Source organism: Melitaea cinxia, chromosome 17 (genome assembly GCF_905220565.1).
Source record: "Melitaea cinxia chromosome 17, ilMelCinx1.1, whole genome shotgun sequence".
Taxonomy (NCBI): Eukaryota; Metazoa; Arthropoda; class Insecta; order Lepidoptera; family Nymphalidae; genus Melitaea; species Melitaea cinxia.
The window spans coordinates 8,556,253-8,578,359 of record NC_059410.1 but is presented as its reverse complement, the minus strand read 5'-3'; the positions used below and the strand labels follow the sequence as shown (position 1 = coordinate 8,578,359).

The following is a 22,107-nucleotide window of genomic DNA, read 5'->3' as shown; positions in this document are numbered from 1 at the left end:
GTTTTAATGAAACTGCAATAATTGTAACTAAAGTATTTTTTTTTTTCAATTGGGTTCCTTTAAGTACTGCGAATCAGGAGTATACAATGACTTTTTACTTTGTTTTTTCTTCACTAAGATTTTACTCATAATCAGAGACAATAAATATCGTTTATAATTTTCATATTGGGATTCCCCACAGCGGTTCCACTCAGCGCCCAGGTAGAATATATCGACCTAATATTATTTTCCTGCTGTGTGCTTATGGTAGTAAAGAATAAAGCCACCCCCCCTCTTCCCGTGGGTGTCGTAAGAGGCGACTAAGGGATAACACAGTTCCACTACCACCTTGGAACTTAAAAAGTCAAACAATGGCGAGATTACCATACAATTGCTGGCTTTGAAATACAAAGGCCGAAGACGGGCAACAGCGTCTTCGGTGCGACAGCCAGCCCTGCGGTCACCAAACCGCCAGCCCAGCGTGTTGACTATGGGCAAAACACATGATTTCACGCCGTTTTGGCGTGAAATTGTGGAGGTCTATGCCCAGCAGTGGACTCCGATAGGCTGAAGTGAACGTTATTTCATTTATGTAAGGGTTTTCTAATCTAGGTTCTGAGTGGGCACTGGTGGAGATTTTCTACTAATGAAAGCCCTCTTATTACCTAGCGAGGGCCAAATCTATATACTGGGGTTCCTACAGTAATTTCTAGTCAGGTAATTCAAAAGGTTCCTACAAATTTACCAATTCAAATTTCTAATTTGAAGGCTGAATAATTATACAATGAAAACTTCCATTAGAAGATTACTTTGTATTTCGTCTTCAAAACATTCTTAGTAATGTTGTCATACACTATAAAATGTTCGATATTATGAAACGAGTTTAAATAATTACTTACAAAGGTGATATCTACATACTTATATGGGTATTGTACAGTAAACTATGGTAATACAATAAAAAAACATTGTATTCGCTTACTAATCGTAAGAACTAAATATAATTTTTTTAATATAAATAAACTTATAACTGATGTATGATGAACATCAAACTTCATCCGGTTTTAAGAAATAAATTGTAAAATAAAGAAAAAGTAATTGTGTCTGTATAAAAGGGTGCAGTTTCTTTTCTTCGCACCTGAAATATCCGTGATAATTCGACACATTAAGTAGTGTTAAAATTTTACACAGTAATATTTGCCTCAGTACCATTGTTCAAAAAGTTTCAGCCTACAAAAACCTGCTGAGCTGGTAGGCAACGATCTATAAATCCATGACAAATCGACAATAATTACTTAATCGCATTATTTATGAAATCGACAATTCTTTCAATACAAGGTCGCTTCTCTTTTGTATTCTTAGCGTAATTTGAATAAGCATTTCTAATTTAATATGATTATTTTATAATAAAATTAGCGTCTCTATCTTAATCACGACATATTGCTAATTAATTGAGTAGACAATGCGATTTAAATAAATAATCGTTAAAATAATCGCTTTTATAATGCAATAAATGACTTTTAAAACGAGATATGTAAATGAATTGAAATAAGAATAAACACAAGTTATATCATATATAGGGATAGTATACCTTTATATATATAAATCTCGTGTCACAATGTTTGTCCTCAATGGACTCCTAAACCACTTAACCGATTATAATAAAATTAGCACACCAGGTGCAGTTCGATCCAACTTAAATGATAGGCTATATTTTATTTTGATATATTATGTTATTATTATATTTCAGAAAAAAATAAGGTGATACGAAGTTCGCCAGGTCAGCTAGTACCTTTATAAAAATCTAATATTAAATGTAACACATTAAATTTTGAATATGACTAAATAATCGTTCGCACTATTTAACAATATGATTCGCACTATTTAGCGTTAACATGTAGTAATTTTATTTTTGAAGTAATACTTCTTTACGCATGCTTGATTTAAGGAGTGAGCTGGTGAATGTGTGACGGGAACGTTACGATAAGCGTAATCGGGCGAGGCGAACGGAGCAAAAGAGAAAGGTGCGAACACTATCTTTCAACACACACTTTCTTTCACACAATTTCTTTCTCTTTCTCTCATAGGCAGTTAAGTTTCGTATATCTAAGACACAGTGCAGGCCTATTATTAAAAAAAGTTTTACTTCAGTCATGTGGTCTAAAGCAACTCGTTTTTTTTCCTTCACATTCAATGGCCCGTGCCTAAGCCCGCACAATAAGTCTTTTCGATGCCTTGCGATGATAGCTTAATGTGCTAGGAGATCGACAAAGTCGAATCGAATAGCACCGGTATTATGTAATTTCTAAAATGCTGCGTTAATTCACGTATAGAGTATAAGATGTTGTATTTCATCGTTTTTGTTATATTTCATTCTCCTAGACAAGCGAGCGAGATAAGCGAGATGCTTAAATTCAATACTGTGGTATAAAAACTTCATATAGCGTATATAAAACTAAATGTAAAAATTATGAATACGGATATTATATATACTATATATATTTTATTAAAACTAAATATTATTCCGTTAAGAGTACATAAACGCCTTACACTCAACAGGCCCCCGCTCGGATTTACTCCTGTATTGAGGTATTGAGACACACTCAATATAAAAGCACGAGCGTCTAGACCACGGCAAACTTCAATATGGCCAAAACAAATATATATCATCTGCTGAAATCGCAACCACAACCGCCAGCGCAACAGCCATAAGCCAGTGCTTTGATGGTTGCGCTCGAAATTTGACATTACTGTAACTGTTAACTATTTAGGTATTCATCTCTGTAGAACAAAGAACCCTCTCCTGTTAAAAATAAACTTAGTTGACCACGCTACTCAATAGCTCACGCTTCGATCTTTTGGAAAATATTTCAAAAACTAAGGTAGGGCACAGCAAGAATTTCCTGCTTAAAATATGGAGCAGCCCGACTGGGGTAGTACCTCGACCTTACAGAAGATCACAGCTAAATAATACTGTTTTCAAGCAGTATTGTGTTCCTGTTGGTGAGTAAGGTGACCAGCAGGCTTACTCTTGAAACTCGATCCTATTTGAAATTTAGGATTGGGATCGAGAACTTGTCAATCGGTACTCTTGAACACTACACTAGCGCACGATTTGACTCAATTACAGTGAAATTTTATGTAACTAATAGAAATTGGGATTTCTCGATCTTATACATTTTTTGCACTCTTGACAATATTTTGACGTTGACTATCGACTTGGAAATCGTGTTTGGGATCGAATTTACTCGTTTCAATAAAGTTAACTTTTTAGTGTTCGATTGTGTATTTTAAAGTGTTTTTTATTATGATAATGGTGCGACTGGCGCTTATTTATATTATCAACAATATCACAATCACAGTATTAAAATAAAACTAATTACGTAATAATTAGTCTTTTATCCTCTTTTAACCTAAGGTAGCAATTTTTAAATATAAATCACAGTATTTATGTTTCTAATATTTAAATAAAAATCACAGTATTTAAGTCTCTAATATCTTTTGTTTTAACTATATTAATAAACTTTTGTATTCACTAATTTAAGTTTAACACTGGTAAAATTGCAGAAATTATTACAGAAGTAAATAAAGAAAGAAGATAAGTTAATTATAAATATTAAATTAAGAAAATACGTAATTGAGATAATTTGAAATTTAGAAGTCTCAAAATTGCGTCAGCCATGAGCTTCTTTTTAACAACAACACACATTACGCAGAATGTATAATATATCTTCCGTTTTTATGCTTAAAAAAATTAGTTTTAGGTTTAATTTAAGGAATTACAATATAAAAGATAATAATTAATTATTGGAGACACATTATAATTTAAAAAACATAAAATTTCATGTATTGAATTTTATTTTCTTATTATTTTTTATTATAATGGCTACACCAGAAACCGATCGTCAATTCGATTTCAATTTCAATTCAATTGAAAGCTCGATTTGATCAAGAGTACCAAAATATTACAGATTGGAACTGGAACTGTATTGAATTCGTGTTTTTGTGAGATTGGGATTGAAGTCAAGAGTAAGCCTACAGAGCTTCTGATGGGATTGGGGATTGGGTCGGCAACGCGCTTGCGATGCTTCTGGTGTTGCAGGCGTCTATAAGCTACGGTAATCGCTTACCATCAGGTGAGCCGTACGCTTATTTGCCGACCTAGTGACATAATATATATATATATATATATATGTGTGTATGTATAAAGGATACAAAATACAGTTTTTCTTCATCATCCGGCATTTTTGAAGTATTTTATTACATTAACGATTAAGACATATGTATTGTAATTTGACCATTCCAACTTGGTCATATACAAAATTGATTTGAAACAACTTTTAAAATATACCATTGGTGTCCGAAGTTTCATCCCTTAAGAGAGGAGAAAGGTTTGAGGATATGACGCAAAAATGGTTAAGTTATTATTGTAACAACAGTCATATACCTAAGCTATAAAAAGTGATTCCATAAGACGAAGACTTTAAGAAGTGATTTAATTACTTTACAGTGGTTCTTTTTAAACTGTATTTAAAAAATAATCTAGTCATATCGTTTGGAATTTTCCAGTCGTAGTAATAGGTATAATAAATAATTGTCAGTCAAGTGAAACTGTTCAATTTGTAAAAAGATAATGAGTAATTTGAATATACTTAAAGTTAAACATTTTGAATTATATACGTTTCTACTTCTGTTACTGTCTGTACCTATAATTGTATTGTATTGTACTATATTGTTGTGGGCTCGGTTTTACGCATTTTGACACACTACCTATAATTAAGGTAACAAATAAGAGTACATCTTGTACGTACATTCACTACATTAACCTTTTTAGTTTCATTGACTACAATGTAATAATATTTTCTTTATAATTAAGTAAAGAATTAAAGAATACCTAAGTATTCTTAGAGGGGTCTTAGAGTATCCGGTTTTTATCGTCTATGTAAATAAACTGATACTGCGCTCTCCAATCTTAATTTGTATCAAGGTTGTTAGCGTATAAACAATTCTTCGCACATTTTATATCACACGTTATATCGTTACTTCATCGCATTTTAAAAATGAGTTTCGTAATATTTTACTGCTCTTAGCTCTGTCTCGTCGAGCACGTTAAGCTGTCAGTCCCGGTTGTTGGTACACATGAGACTCATAGTAAGGAATGTATCCGCCGACACGCAGTGAAGCAGCGTGGTGGAATATACTCTAATCCCACTCCCACAAGAGCTCTGTGTCTATCGGTGTGAAGTTACAGTCTGAATCAATCAATCAATATTTCCAGCCAAATATACAGAAATATACTATTTTTATTTATTATTATAATTATTTATATTTAAAATTGACATCCACAGGCTCTGAAATATATTTTATTAAACATTATTTGTTAGATTTTGAACTTAAAGAGGTGCCTCCAGACCAAATATTAACATAGTCAAGAATTTGTTAGTACAATTAGCAGAAGTAACGGTGCTAAAGCAATTGTTGTAGGTAAATGAAGGAAGTATTGAAGCCGCCGGAGAGATAGACCCATTAGCTCCAAATTGCGACTTAACTCACACAGTTCAGGTTGTCAAATATTAGATCAAGGTTTATTACTTTTACGCTGTAATTAATTACAGTGTTATTAAAAATGACAGACGATATAAACGATAAATCAATTCGACACACTAGTTTTAAACGACCTATGATTACGACTTGACACTTGGAGGGATTAACGTTTAGTAGTACCCTATGATTACTCAAACTACGAATGTTGTTCAAATTATTATTAACTTATTTATGGAAGTCGGTAAGACAATTCATATTGCATGGGAGTAAATTTGGAGATAGTCTGTATACAGGTGGTAGAGAGAAGATATGTAAGGACCGAGAGAATTTTTAAAGATCGCAAATAGGAAAGGAGACAATACGCCACCGTGTGGAACGCCAGCAATTACATATAATCAGTCAAAATAGAATCCTCGACACGCGATCTCTGCCACCGTCCGAAACTATGAAACCAATTAATTGCCGATTGGCTGTTAGGTATACAATGAAAAGTAGTATAATGTATACGTGAAAAAGTTAATCATTAATTTTAATACTAATATTGTATAATGGTATGGCTTTCTCAAAAAATACATGAAGATTCTCATTTAAAATCAATCGTCAAGTTTCAACCTCAAAAAGCCAAACAAATATGCACTAAAAAACTGTTCATGTGATATACAAGGCAGTCAGAGCTGTTGGGGGTGTACTTTATTGACAACGGTGGTTGGATCGATGAAACATTTGTAGTAGTCCTGGGGTCGCAAGCTCTATTATGCTACGGTAACCACTTACCATCAGCACCTTACCGTAGTTACCTTACCGTTATTTGCCACCATAGTAATATAGAAAATCTAACATAGGCTAGTATTAATCCGAATAATCCATAGGGTAGACAATTAAGCGTGTGTAATAACGAGGCAAGTTTATTTGTGCCTACTTACTACAGCTCTGAGCGACATTGTCAACAACCGTTTGACTATTCTGATCTTCTTTGTTCTCAAAATACGTCTTATTTGTTATGCATTCTGTTTATTTATTCGATTGGAAGTCATGTTGTAATGTACATAAATGCAGTCAATCAGTTCACGTCTATTGTACTTTAAATAATAAATAATTAAACACACGTTACCTTTATCTGAGTTTGGTTTATGCATCTGTCAGCAGTGCGTAATGAAACAGACAAGAGTATAAATAAATATCTTTTTATTGTCATGGACATGAAAATATAGGCGCCTTGATAGTAAAATTTGAACTGTTCCTAAGCGTGCTAATGCGTAGTTTCGTTGTGAGACCCGTGATAACAGTGATTTCATTGTAAATTGATATTTTCTATGTTATATTCTTTATAATAATTGAGAAGATAAACGTCTTTAGTTTTTGTGTTTAATCTTAATGTCACTTTGTATTTCCAATTATTTGTGACAATTTCAATATAATTATGTATAACTCACACATTAAAGTTCTAATTTACTTTCACACATTTAAGAGAAACAGTATCGGGTCTTTTATGAGAATAATGAAAGCGAAATGAATTATTTTTAGAATTTTTCTTTGTCTATCTGTATACTTATTTCAGCATTAACCACAATCTGGTGAACGAAATTAAATGCAATTAAAACTTAACGTGTTCATATCAAAATTTTGTTTTAAATAACCATAAACTATAATTGTACTAACATTAGATTATAAGCAACATTGTTACTAACACTATATGGGCTAGTCCCGAAATAAAGATTATTATTACTATTATCATAATTAGCAACTCAATGAAATTGAGTAATATTCAACTTCTATTAAAGACATATATGATTAGGTATAACGCGATTCAGCTTGTAATATCCTACTGCTAGGTATAGACCTCTTTCTCCATGTAGAAAAAAGGTCGAAGCTTAATCCACCACGCTGCTCCACTGCGGGTTGGCGGATATTCCCTACTATATTTAACGATTGCTATCAGGTGTCTATGGTAACAAACGGGATCGACAGCTTAACGTGCTTTCTGATGCACCCACCTATGGAGTTCCCCATAGACAGACAACCTGACCGGAAAGAAATATTTGTAAAAATATAAATATCTATCCCGAGCGGGAATCGAACCCGCAATTAGCGATGTGTAAGCACACGCGGTCACACGGTGCACGCAGTACTACACCAGAGCGATGTCATATTAAAACTACTATTCTCTTTATATATTTTATAAAGCTTACAAACAAATCGTAACAAACAAACATATCAATTGTACATAGATGGAAATCAAGTTTTTCCTGTTTAATAGTTTAATTGACTTTGAATTGATGGCATTAATGAAGTTTGTATACATGTAATGCTAACTTAATTTAAATACAATTATGTAAATAATACAATTTGTTATTTATTGTATTTGCTCGCAAGAGAATTAAACCGGCTTCAATTTATATCGAGATGAAATACAACGTAGGTAGTTGAAAAAAATAGTCAATTACGCATTATTAGATATATCAAAAAAGGTCAGATATAATCAGATCCAGATCAAAAAAAAAAACCCATAAAAATCGGTACACCCAGTAACAAAGTTGTTACATCTACCTACATAAAAAATACATTGAATTAAAAACCAACAAATTTTTTTGAAGTCGGTTTAAAAATAATAATTACGTTAAAACGTTTTACAGGTGTTTACTATTTTAATATGCAATTTCTAAGTAAATGTTAATGATGTTCAATTAAAAGTAATCTTTCAGATAAGCTGTGTAATTTCAGTTTTTTTTTATACATATATCTATATTTTTTATATGGTTTATATTTATTTTTTGATGATAGAGAGATTCACAAAACAAACAAACTCTTTTGATATCTTTCACGAATATTATGTACAAAATAATAGTCATATATTGTTTATATTAATGGGTTTCACTAAAGACAGTATTTTGTTACGTTTGATCAGTTCTAAAATGAAAATTTAGTGCTCTACACTATTTCATCTTTCTTTATATTCATTCGGAAATACTAAAATATTATTTCGAGGAATAAAACAATTGACTTACGAAACCATAGTGACGTATGCAAAATTTCAAAATCCTGTGATTACGACCAACCGATATTACTTCTCTATATCAGTAAAGTCAAAATTAGTCTTAAAATAAAATGTGAATTTGTAATAGCAGCGTTTGATGACTGATTTTGAACCTACGACGTGGATTCATGTGTCCTAAATACAGTGCCCTGTATGTTGTACATTACGTATACTTATCTTAACTTTATGAACGTCAAATAATATAAATTTTAAATAAATAGTATAATATACAATTCGTACTTTGATAAACAAACAAAACAAAATTAACTAAACAGTACTCACCGACTTCATCAGCCTTTACAAGTTTCGTAGCAATCGATCGTAGAGAAGTAGCACCCGCGGCGCTAAACATATCCAAAACTGGTCCCAGGAAGTACACCGTACGACTCGGGGCCAAAGCGTACACCATACTAGCTGCTATCCTGCTCACACACGCCACGATTCCAATTACGCTGTCTTCAATATTCCACCTCTTGCTGAATAAATATATTGTTATGAAAGATCCTGAATGAGACAAAAACAAAATCAAATTTATAAATGATAAGTAGATTCATTGACCTACACTGAAGTAGCTTTACGATTAAGCTTATTCTTAAAATATTATAAGAAGTCTTTTCTCAACAGTTAGTGGTGTACACTACAATATGCGCTACAATAGATTATCTATTCACACTATCTTAAGGCGTTTACTTAAGTAAAAATATTTTTTACAGTATCTCTTAAATTCGCAAAAATTACATTTTTGATATCTTTGCAAAAACGATAGCTGTTAAAAGTCAATTCAAAGTAAAAATATTGACATTATGTTTAAAAAAATTCAACTAAAACTAAGTTATCGAATTACTACAAGTCGTCATAAAAATTTCCCACGCCTAAATTAATATTTATACCAATTAAACAATTTGTGTTAGCTTTGTCATTTGTTGGGATTGTTTGAACGTATCTCCTTCCGGTAACAAGACATTATCAACGGTTTGATGAATAATTGTTGATAAGAGGAAATGTTTATATGAAAACAAACATGACAACGGAATTTTTTGATTAAATTCTTCTATTTAGAATCTTTATTATATTTCGCGTGTACGCACATAACATTTACATTTATAATCATTATGGTAAACCTACGTTTTATCTAGAAGGTACGATTGAAAATGACAATTTAAAACTATGGTGTTATAAGTGTTAAAAGTGAAACAAGAAAAAGAAAGGTCACTTAGGAAAAGTTATTAAACTTATTTGTCTTTCGCAAAAACTAGGTCCGTGAACTCGCGTTTGGAAATCAATTTATTTCGTCGACAAAGTGACCGATTGTATATTTACAGAGTCGAGTCAACCATAGACTCTCGGCAAACTTCACGCTTTATTGCGTTTTTCGACTAACTATAGGTAACAAAGTCGTCTAAAAACAGACAAACAAAAAATTGTATCCTTATTTTTGGAAATAAAACGCATGCTTAGTCAACAAAAGAACGCTATCTTTAGTACCACGATATATAACATTTATTAAAATGCATTTCATAAGCTAAATAATATATTAATGATTCTTATGAATATTGTGCCTGCACTGTAGTATATATTGTTTGAATGTCACCTGAAACAGAACATAGTAACATCGACTCCTTTAAGTAAACTTACCAATACTGCCAACAAGTACGGAGTACGTGAGGAACAAGCTGTAGTCGACTTCGGTGAATTTGAACTTGTAGCGAGTGAACCAGTACGTCATCTGCGCCTCACCTTTATTCCAAATTAAAGATCTATTAGTCAATCATCGAGCCCAGAACGTCGGCAATCTGCAAACATTATCCTTAACAGACTCTACGCAAAGCTAATTTTAACTGGTTTCCCTAAAAGAAGTCATAAATTTTGCGCAAGAGTCATTAATTTTAACTTATGCAGATTATTAAGAGAATTGATTTTAAGTAATAAAACGTATATTCCAATAAGTTAGAAAACTTAATACTGAGAACTAAGGTCATTGGCAGTCAAGGTATGATGAAAAATTAAAATAAAATGCCTTTCTGGCGTCATTTCGAGAATGTACCATAATTTCAAAAAGACGATTGTAGCAAAAAAATATCCTAAAGTCTTTATATATTCTCCTTATCCTAATCTCTTTTTATAATTGTTGTAACCCTTATTCAATCATCATAATGCCAACTTCGCAGTTATCTCAAATGTGGCTTCCCATACCAATCCTATTATATGTTAGGAGTAATTTTATTAAATCTCTGTTTTCCGTATTAGTACGCGTTCTTGATTATGTGGTTTTATCTTAATGACGCTAAAATAATTTGCCGTGGAATTATTTTTTTTTTTACCTACACGACTTGTTTTTAGTCAGTTTCCAAAATTTTACATTATCTCAAACCTAATCTGGTAAGTTTTAGTATAACTTTTATATTGTTTCTGAAATAATACAGCGGCTATGAACTGTGAATTGTGATAAGCCTATTAGATGCAAAGCTGGGTTAATACACAAGCCGAAAAGTTTCAAGAAATGATAAGTTCCTTGCAAAAAGATAAATCTCGACATTTTCTAATTATGATTTGTAAATTTTACACAAAGTAATGAAAATTTTACTGAAATACAGAATTATTATAACTATTAATTTAAATCAATTATTATAATTATTATAACTAGTAAGTAGTCTACAGTAGTGTTAATAGAGCTTATAATAATATATTGTGCTTAATATTATAAAATAGTAAAATTAACAAAGCTAATTTTATAATGTCTTAGGTAGTCCAATTAATTGTCATTATTTTATTTGCTGTGAAGTGTGTTAATGTTTCATTTTTTGCTTTATTATGGGAATAAAGTACATTTTTGAACCAAAATATTTGTAAAATAAATATACAAACGAAATCGTACTATGGATGTGCCCGTGTATTTGTGTGTGTATTTAATTGTATATAAACCAACTATTATTAATAGTTTCTTTTTGTTTCGTACATTTCAGATGTTAAGATTGTTAAATCTCAGATTCAATACGAACGGCATTCTAAGGCAATTCTTCTTTAAGATGTAAACCGCACAATGTCTGTAGTTCTCCTGGATCTATTTTCTGTGCTATCATTTGCTGTTCTTTTAGGATGTGTAATATGATCTCATAAAATTTCACCAATAATGCAATTATCTATCTATACATATTACTATCTGAACATTACCTAGAGCGATATTGTTGAATTAAAATAATAATACTACATTGATTAATATTATTACATGTTATAACTTATGGATATTTTTTTAATAAGCATTGATACCAGTTTGTCGACTATATTAATAAATAAATATTTTAAACTAACTGTGCCCGCGACTTCGTCCGCGTGGGATTCAACAAAAAGTCGTTTTTCAGTTCACAGAGCTATAATACAAATGAATTTCTAAAATAAAAGTAGAAGTGAAAATCCCGTCAAAATCGGTCCAGCCGTTTCAGAGATAAACCAGAACCAACAGACAGACAGACAAAAATTGCACAAAATGTTATTTTGGTATATGTACCGTGTATAAATCCATATGAATTTAGCAGAGCGGTTATTTTAATGTTACAAACAGATACTCAAATTTTATTTATTTGTATAGATACATTATTTAAACATCGTTGTAACTACCCAAAATATGTCACGTGAGTCGTTAGGATTTAGTTAAATAATTGTGGGTCGAAGATAAGCTAAATGGAACGTAATATTTAAATTATGATACGCAACAGTAAATTACAAATAAAGAAACGGTTCGAAGAATTCAAAGAAAAGGTTCCGTATCACAGTTGTGTTTAAGAATACATATTATATACTATACACATTTGTCGTATATCAGTATTAAGTTATTGTAAATTTTAAAGTATGTGAACTTATCCTTACTACTCTTGTACCGGTAGGTATTTCATGAATAAATGAGTTTTTTTTTTAATTTTTCAATTTTCTTTTTATGTAAGGTATTGTGAGTGAGAGACCTTACGACTATAATTATTTGAAATTAAAATTTAATATTTGCAAAATTACAGTTGACGTTTTATTATAGGTACGACGATTACAATCATAAATAATCTTTTACAAGTCGTTTTTAGTAGAATTATTCGTTGTTCTACGTAAGCGACGAATTGACGCATTCGTTCACTACGCTACGCGACGTATTATGACAGTATCCAAATAAAAGTCATAATAAGTAGAGGTAGCTTTCGCGTCACGTCACGTCAGGTTAAATGGCGGGTCGCGCTTTATCGCGTCATGATTTGCTTCATACCTCGTCACTTACACAGGGCAAAATCAATAAATAAACAGGTAATTTTATACTGCTTAGTTATTTTTAAGTTGTGGATGTATTGTATATTTTTATTTTAAGAATTTTAATTTGATATTAAATTCAACAAATATTCTTCTCGAAGATGCTGGGAGGAGTCCATGAAGTTCGATTATTTAAAATTTGTTTAATCAAAAAGTTATAAATGATGATAGAACAAATTACATCAAACATTTAAACTTAAAATTTACATATGAAGAATAAGTTATTCAATTAAATTTATCTAATTAAAAAAAAATAAAAATAAAATACTAGTCAATAAAGAAAATTATAAAATCTTAATTTTTAAATAGTCGCAAAAAAGATACAAAGCAAAGTTTATAATAATTATATATTAAAGCATATGACCCGATTGGTCTTTAACCTACATCATTTTAGACTTAAATCTAATTTTTTTAATAAGTTTAGTCTTAAGAGAAAAACAAATCAGCTTGCTTTTATTCGTAAGGGCATTATTTTTTTCAAGAGTTGTGCTCAGATGATAATCTATCAGTATGACGGTTAAATGTAAATGAGAAAAATAAGCGAATAGGTGAAACCAAAGCAAAACTAGACAGACATATTAAGTGTTGGTTATTATTATTTAAATACATAATATATTTATTTTCGTTTAATCAAGTAAAACACATCGCATATTAAACGTGAAATGGGTTTACAGCGAGCCTAAAACCGTATCGATATTTAAGGTGCATATTATTTAATTTACATCACATTGAGTCCTGTGTTAACCAGTTGGACTACTCCATTTTAGCAAGAAATTTCCTGCTGTGCCCTACCTCAGTTAATAATATTTAAAAAAAAAAGTTATAAACAAACGATGATAAGTGATTACTTCAAAAAGGCAATTTGTAGTACGTATATTTAGGCTTTTTATTGTATTAGAAAGGTGAACATCATCATAGCATTCTCAGCCGTAGAAAAGTAATAAGAAATGACATCGCGGGTGAAACAATGGGTTGATTAGTAAACTTAAATAACATTTCAATTTTACGTATACCAAAAAAAAAATAAGGTTGACACAATACAAGGACAAAGAGTGTATAATAAATCTACGTGTCTATAACTAGAAGGGATTAGACGTGATATGCTTGAAACAATTATAAAAAAGAATACGTTAATGAAATACGGAAAGAAGTACTTCGTATCGTTTATAATAGATATAACCTCAATGACTCTTGTATCCATTTTCAAGGGTCAAAACTAACATAACATAATTACTTTAAACGTACTATTATTTATATAAGTACAGCTACAATTATTATATTGAAACGCAATCAAATAAATTTGATTGACATGCCATATGATCCGCATATAATGTTTAATGAGGTATTTTATAAAGACAATAAAATATCCTAAAAAACAAACAAACACAAAAAAAACTGCTAATAGCATTCCATTTATCTCGATATTAACGCGTTGGATCGAACAAACGATAGCAAACACTTTAGTTTTATTACATTTCCATATCCGTATAATGTTTGTAATTGTATTTTATAATATTGTTAATTTGTAATGTAACCTTTGTACGTGAGAGAGTATTGGTAAATGACGCATTATCTACATTAATATGACATGCGCTATGTCTGGTCTGATAGGTCACGTAGAAGGGCTTGGGAGTTATCTATGTCTCAACATTTGCCTCAATTATCACAAATTATTGGCTTATTTCTATACCTTTTTTTTTGGAATCGCAGGGCAACCCATTTACAGGTGATATCCAGGATGCCCGGGTAGGCATTCCTAGACCGTATGTCGGTTTCAGCATTTGGGGGTGCAATACCGACCGAAACCCCTGCGGGAGCCTTCAGCCGCATTAATTGGAGGGTCCCGGATTTGCAGGCAACAGGATCCCTACAGCGACAGGCTGGCCTTGGCGAAAAGACCAGACTTCTCTTCCATGGAGAATGTCCGGCTCACCTCTGGACAATCCCGACGACGCCATGTCTAGCAGGACCGGGTTTTTATCCCGGCCCGACATGGGCACAGGGGCGTTATTAGAGGCGCATTAAGTAGCGCCTCCTACGCACCCCCGTTCGTCGCCTGCGGGAGGAGGCCTCTTCGGTGGCCTAATCTCTCATCCGCTCGTCATTCCTTCTGGGACATTACTGTCTCGCAGAACACACTGCCATGTTGCCGCCGTCCGTGTCATGACGCCGCGCCGCCTTAGCGCAACGGTCACAGCCATGGATTGTGCTTGTTGCACTGACGGTTGCGGGTTCGATCCCCGCACATGACAAACGTTTGTATCGGCCATACAGGTGTATGCCGTGGTCTGGGTGTTTCTGCAGTCCTTGTGGGTCTCCCCACCGTGCCTCGGTGAGCACGTTAAGACGTCGGTCGCGCTTGTTATCATGTACACCTAATAGCGACCGTTATTCATAGTAGGGAATATATCCGCCAACCCGCATTGGAGCTGCGTGGTGGATTAAGCTCTCATCCGTCTCCTACACGGGGAAAGAGACCTATGCCCAGTAGTGGAATATTACAGACTTAAGCGATGACACTACCATGTAGTTGACACATATAAGCATAGGTATATAGGTATTCTTTTGTTTAATGTTCAAACTTATAATTTATCTTAATTATGTCCGAATTTCGACCACTGGTCACTAATAATAATAATTTCTCTTTATTGTTCACTATAAAGAAACGTAACAAAACTGATACATACAAAGAAAGACGTATAAAGTCATTTAAAATAGTTGCTGTACTGTATCTAAAATGATTGTTTTATGCAATGCTACATGAAATTTGCCTAGTTTTTGTATCTTGGAATATATTATTCAAGATCCAACTCCTGTAACGTTAACGAGAATGACAAAAAAATATCTATTTAACGAAAAAAGTCTTAACACGTTTATCTTCAAATTAACGACCAGAACTACAAAATTAAAATAACATTTTTATTAATTTACAAAATTTAGCGTGGTGAATTTAAAGCTTCTTTATGAAATCCTCATTTGAGATGGGGCGGGTACCTACTACTGTTAATATTTGTTGTTTTTATAAATTTTATAACTGATTATATTAATGTATAATAATTATGTACCTCTATATAAAATCACGTGCTCTTTGTAAACGTTTTATAAAGAAAAGTACATATCAGTTTCATTTCCTACTTGAAACGACAGATAATCTTTTAAAATTGTATATATGTACACATTAAAATATAAGACGTCGAAAATATAAGTAACAAAATAATTTTATGTATACTTCGTTACTAGTTCAAAACACATAAAGAAGTCAAATGATTTACTACCAAAGTTTTGTCTACATAAACATATCAAGAGGTAAAGTTCAACGCGGGACCAACGTTAAATCGTATTTTATTCGTAACTAGCTGTGCCCGTGACTTCGTCCGCGTGGAAATTAAAAAAAATCTAAAATAAAAGTGTGCTGTGTGGCTACGGCACTAAAGAATTTAGCCACCCCCTCTCTTCCCGTGGGTGTCGTAAGAGGCGACTAAGGGATAAAAAGGTTCCACAACCATCTTGGAATTTAAGAAGCCGACCAATGGCGGGATAACCATCCAACTGCTGGCTTTGAAATACACAGGCCGAAGACGGGCAGCAGCGTCTTTGGTGCGACAAAGCCAGTACTGCGGTCACCAACCCGCCTGCCCAGCGTGGTGACTATGGGCAAAACACATGAGTTCACGTTATTTTTGACGTAAACTTGTGGAGGCCTATGTCCAGCAGTGGACTGTATAGGCTGTAATGAAAATAAAAGTAGCCTAAGTTACTCCTTATTACATTGGCTGTCTGCCTGAGAAAGCCCCTTCAAAATTGGTCCAGCTGTTTCAGAGATTAGTCGGAATAAACAGACGGACAGACAGACAAAAATTGTAAAAAATGTTATTTTAGCTTATATACCGTGCATACATCCATTTGCATTTAGTAAAAAGCGGTTATTTTAAATTTTAATATTACAAACAGACACTCCAATTTTATTTATTTGTATCGATGATTTTTTTTTGTAAGGTAAAATTATTGTCATTCTATTATTTTACCTGTTAACATTGTATAAAATAAGCAACATTTAAAAACCATAATTATTTTATAGCCGTTTATAGGTGTTTATCAATAATCGTATTGTTCAAAACGCAAATAATATTCATATATTGCAAGACGAACACGTGACTTTGAAGATAATAATATTAAATTGTACTAACAATTAGTTAAAAGTTTCTTAAATAATTTAAAAGATGAAAATCAAATAGCGTATTAAATTAAAAGGAACAAAAAATTTAAAAATAAAACTCGCTTATAAAATTGATTTATAAGAAATCTCAAAATAATTCCAAATATTCGATATATACCACTTGGAATTGACTAATAAACTCATTTGGCAGTAATTTTACCCATAGTTTGTCCAAAACCACCTTAACCGTTCATTTATAGATAATAATTTAAATGAAACAGAAACATGACGAATACTTTATGGACTAATTATTTATTAAGGATGATCATTATAGAACTTTAACCCCAGATAATTACTACTAAACAAAGAGTAAACGGTGATATTATTCGTTAGATGACATTCTTTGTTGTTAGAATAATAAAAATGTTGATCCGACTTTATTACGAGTGACATTTTAAAACAGGTAAAATTGGAGATAATCGATGATTTTATCGGATATTTTCTTAAGAGTCAAAATGACTTCTGTGTAAATATTAATTTATAAAATGTTAATTTGTTGTTTTTTTTTTCTTACTTTCTATATCTAAACGTTTTATTATTTTAAGTAATTGTTTAATTAGGGTTAAAACAGTATTTTATTAAATTTGATTTTTATTTTGATTAGAAACGAAGTTAATAAACTTGTAATAAATACAAACGATTATATTTAATACATTATGTGAAATTACAGCCGTTTGAGATTCGTCGCTTTATAGCTGTACAATATAAGATGTAAAAGAAAATTTCTATTTGATCGTAAAATGAAAATAAAAACAAGCAATACGAACACATGTGGTATGTTTTTATGGCGACAATACAGCGTACGAATTTTTTGATAAAGATTGTTCTAAAACAGCGTGTATCGTGATTTCTATTAAAGCGGATTAAATTGAAAAAAAAATAAAAATCTTCTATTTAGCTACATACTAAAAAAGATAAGAAATATCGAAAACAATTACCTAAAACAGGTCCAACGATGAACATATATGCAAACATTACTAGTACGATTTGCATACGCCTCGATCCTTGGCGCTTTTTGAACGCAACGTTTACCGTTGCCACAAAATCCTTCACTGAGAACATCGAAAACACCGTCTGGGACTCATCGCTATCTATCTTTTTTTGGGTCTTTTCCTTCAGTCTAAGAACAATGTATACAAAACCAGTCATGTAGAAAATAGAGGCGACTGTAAAAACACCGTAATAGCCGAAACGTTTCGTCATTATACCACTAAGTGCAAGCCCGATCGGCCTGCTTAGGGTCAGTATCGCCGTGATTATACCTAAGCGAAAAGTCCGTTCAGAATCACTCGTAATATCTGTAACATAACTATACACAGCCATCGTCATGGCGACGCGACCACCGGCAAGCGCTGGAGGAAGTCCTTCGATTAAGGCCGTTTCGTTTAGACCAACTTGAAGGAAGAAAACTGTGCTCAGTATAATACCGAAAATCGATAATAATTTGCCTAAGATTGGAAGCACCATAAAACTCTTCCTGTTGCCCGTACGATCGCTCCACGCACCTACAAAAAGTGCCAGTATTCCCGGCAATGCGGTCTGTAACGGAAAACTCCAAGCGGTCATACCCGCTACCATCTTTTGAACATTTTTCTCTTGTTCCGTATAATTGTGTGTACGACCCTGCATAATATGCAAACATGTCTGTTCGTCGTATTTCAAATTCACTAGACATGATTTCTCTAAACATAAATTTTGTACCGCTAATCCCGCCAAAACACTCGGTAACACATAACATATTACATACGGTTCCACTGTCACTTTCGATCTCAGAGCCCATGTCTTTTTGATAAATTCTTTTAATCGGCCATTTAATTTCGTTTCAGATTTTTTTATTTCATTATCATATGATATGCACTTGCATGCTTCTAAATTCACGACCTTTTCTCCGGGTACTTCGACCCGTAACGTCATTTTGATTACTGACTGCTTGTGTAACGTTCATTTGTTTTTAACATACTACACATATATATTTTTATTATTATGTACGTGTGTGTAAATATTAGTATACAAATATATTACTGAATTTGAAATAGAATTAGTCGCGAGCGATCGGTTGCGCGTGCGACTTCTGATTGCCAGTTAAGTAGTATCGCAGCGACTGTTTTGGTCGAGTAAAGCACGACTACTGCGATCAGCTGGCTGCAGTCAACGCTTGTATTTTATCATGTTATAACACAGATTTGACAAACACCACGAGTGTATAAACAAACTACAATAAAGGTGTTTATTACCGAATATCTTTCCCATGTTTTACCTTGACAAATATTTGATATACGATTATAGATAGTGTGGCAAATTTATTTTTTATAATCGAAGTACTAAGAATACGTGTTTTAATCAATTCGATTGCAATTTACAGACGTCACGTACATACACGTCCCAATTTTTCTACGAAGTCGGTCAAGATGGAAATTGCGTAATGATTGAAATTAGATGCCATTGACAATGGTTATAATTTGTGAATGACCACATAAAGAAAAAGTTATTTTACTTCAAGGTTTCCAATTGAATTATTGTGACATAAAATATTTTTAAATATTTTAATGGCAATAGTTCTTTATTTATAAATAGTATTAATAATAATATTATAAGCCTTATGTAGTTAATATTTCACTTTAATGTTCTCTAATGATCTAGATTTCACGACTTGCGTCTCGATTCCTAGGAGTCCAGAAACGTCAGATACAGATAATTTGAATCTAAAACAAAAAAAAAAATCGAATCAGTGGGCAAAAGTAAGATAACGTTTAATAAAAAAGAGTAAATTACGTTCTTAAGAATTTTAATAAACCTTAGAAAAATAATCACTTTTTAAATATATTTAAAAATTAAATTATATTGCAATTTAATCTTCAAATATAATAATAAGTGTGATGTAATACTGTTTATGATATTTTATATCTAAATATTTACGAAATAATTTTGAAAAAATGTACCTTTTAATTTTTTTAATTAAAGATGAACAAAAATATATTATTTTGACATACTCGTAGTTACGTGTAATATTTTCAGCATACTTTTACACAATATATTTTGCAATAACACAGATGAAAGAGTTACAGCCAGAATGTTAGTATCACATTTATGATTGTAAATAAAAATCTATAAGAGTTGGCATCTTTAATATTTAAATACTTAAAAAATGATGGTGGTACGCAAAAGATACCAGATTATGAGGATATTTCCTGCTATGTCTTACCTCAGTAAATCGTCCTCGTCCATCTGTCGTCTTTAATTTGGCCACCAAACGTTGAAGTTTTTATAAATACAGTTTCTTTTTTTTATTTTATAACTAGCATATATACCTAATTATACTACCCAGCCACGCGTTGCTGTGGATCAGTAATGTACTATGATTTATTAAAATATATGTAAATTCTATATTCAAACGCGCCATCTATAATCTAGAAATAAAAATACGGCGTCATCTACTGGATATCTGCACAACTTAGATTCTAAACCGCCATCAATTAGGATTTTATGGAACTAACCGTTAAATACACACTAAAGTCGTATAATAAACATTTAATTTGCAATAGCAAATATTGAGATCAATAATTGAGATAAAACCGATCTCCCGAGTTGGACCGATTTACAGATGCGTACACAATTTGATAAAGATTGATTCAGCAGTTTCAGAGTTTATCGCTAACATACATCGTGACACGAAATTTACATATATACACACACATATATATTACTTTATATACATACCAAAAACAGTTCATTTTTAAAACTTAATATTTAAATTTATTTTATACTACTTACTTTTTGTTAGAGCGCCGACACGGTCAGTCGGAGACGCGGGTTCGATCCCCGCTGCAGCGGTCAATTTTTGATATGCTATTCAAAAATGTTTAGAATTCCTAATGTGTGGTTAACACAAAAATAAAAATCGTACATATTAAGTATGTGGTATATTACGTTTGTGTGTAATAAATTTGTAACATTTATGTTTTATATTTGACATGGTTAAAGTGTTTATAATTGTATAACAATGTCGACTTTTCCTTGTGTAAAAGATACGTAAAGCCTGCCATTTTTTATTAAGAGCTTTGATTACGACATATTGGTGTCCCAGTAGGTTTCTGCTAACCTAACCTAACCATCTTATCGGCAAACTGTAGGCCAATAATGTACCCAAGTCTGTTATATTACAGAAGTTTAAAGCTGTTTCCAAGCCAGCAGAAAATACGTTCGGAAAGCTTATATCTTATTCAGTCAGAACTTTAAGTTTATTTTATTTTTTTAAGGAATATTTTTTCTACATTTTCCATATCGCTTGATATAAAAAACTAACGAGCGAAATTTCAGAATATGTTATATTTTATAACAACAAAAAGCAAACCGTTAAAAATGAGGGTTTTGTATAGCTTCCATAGTGCTGATGGCACGAAACTTCGGTATTTCTACATATACGTGACATAAAATAATAATTTAAAAAAAAAAAACCCCGCCTGCGTGAAGAACAACTAATAGAAAATCAACTGAATAATTGTGTTTACTCACAAACGAAAAAAAAAACCGACTTCAATTACATCGAAGAGTAATACAACGTAGATCGACGAAAAAATAGTCAAGAAACTACGCGTTATCAAAGATTACTCAAAAAGTAGTTATCAGATCTCGATAAAATTTATATGTGACCACATGATAAACATCAGCTTTCGATTAAATTAAAAATTATCAAAATCGGTACACCCAGTAAAAAGTTATTACGGATTTTCGAGAGTTTCCCTCGATTTCTCTAGGATTCCATCATCAAATCCTGGTTTCCTTATCACGATACCAAACTAGGGATATCCCCTTTCTAACAAAAAAAGAATTATCAAAATCGGTACATCCAGTAGAAAGTTATGCGGTATAATACAACATAGGTCGACGAAAAAAGCGTCAAGTAAAAACGCATTATTAGATATAACTCGAAAAGTAGTTGTTAGATCTCAAATAAATTAAAATGGGACCAATTGGCACACACCACCTTTCGATTAAAACAAAATTTGTCGAAATCGGTCTACCCGATCAAAAGTTCTGATGTAACATACAT

At 32.1% G+C, this 22,107-nt stretch overlaps 1 protein-coding gene across 2 annotated transcripts in view; it reads right to left on the bottom strand.

Annotated features, from left to right (window-relative positions):
* LOC123661505 (proton-coupled folate transporter-like) overlaps positions 1-18,986 on the bottom strand; it is a 35,558-nt gene extending 16,572 nt beyond the window's left edge. For both annotated transcript variants that reach the window (XM_045596463.1, XM_045596464.1), the window contains exons 1-3: positions 17,996-18,986; positions 10,190-10,291; positions 8,837-9,058 (exon numbers count right to left, since the gene is read on the bottom strand). In XM_045596463.1, coding sequence (XP_045452419.1) covers positions 8,837-9,058; positions 10,190-10,291; positions 17,996-18,971 — 1,300 coding nt within the window. In that variant the 5' untranslated portion in view covers positions 18,972-18,986. The remainder of the gene's footprint in view (positions 1-8,836; positions 9,059-10,189; positions 10,292-17,995) is intronic.
* Positions 18,987-22,107: the final 3,121 nt, after the last annotated feature.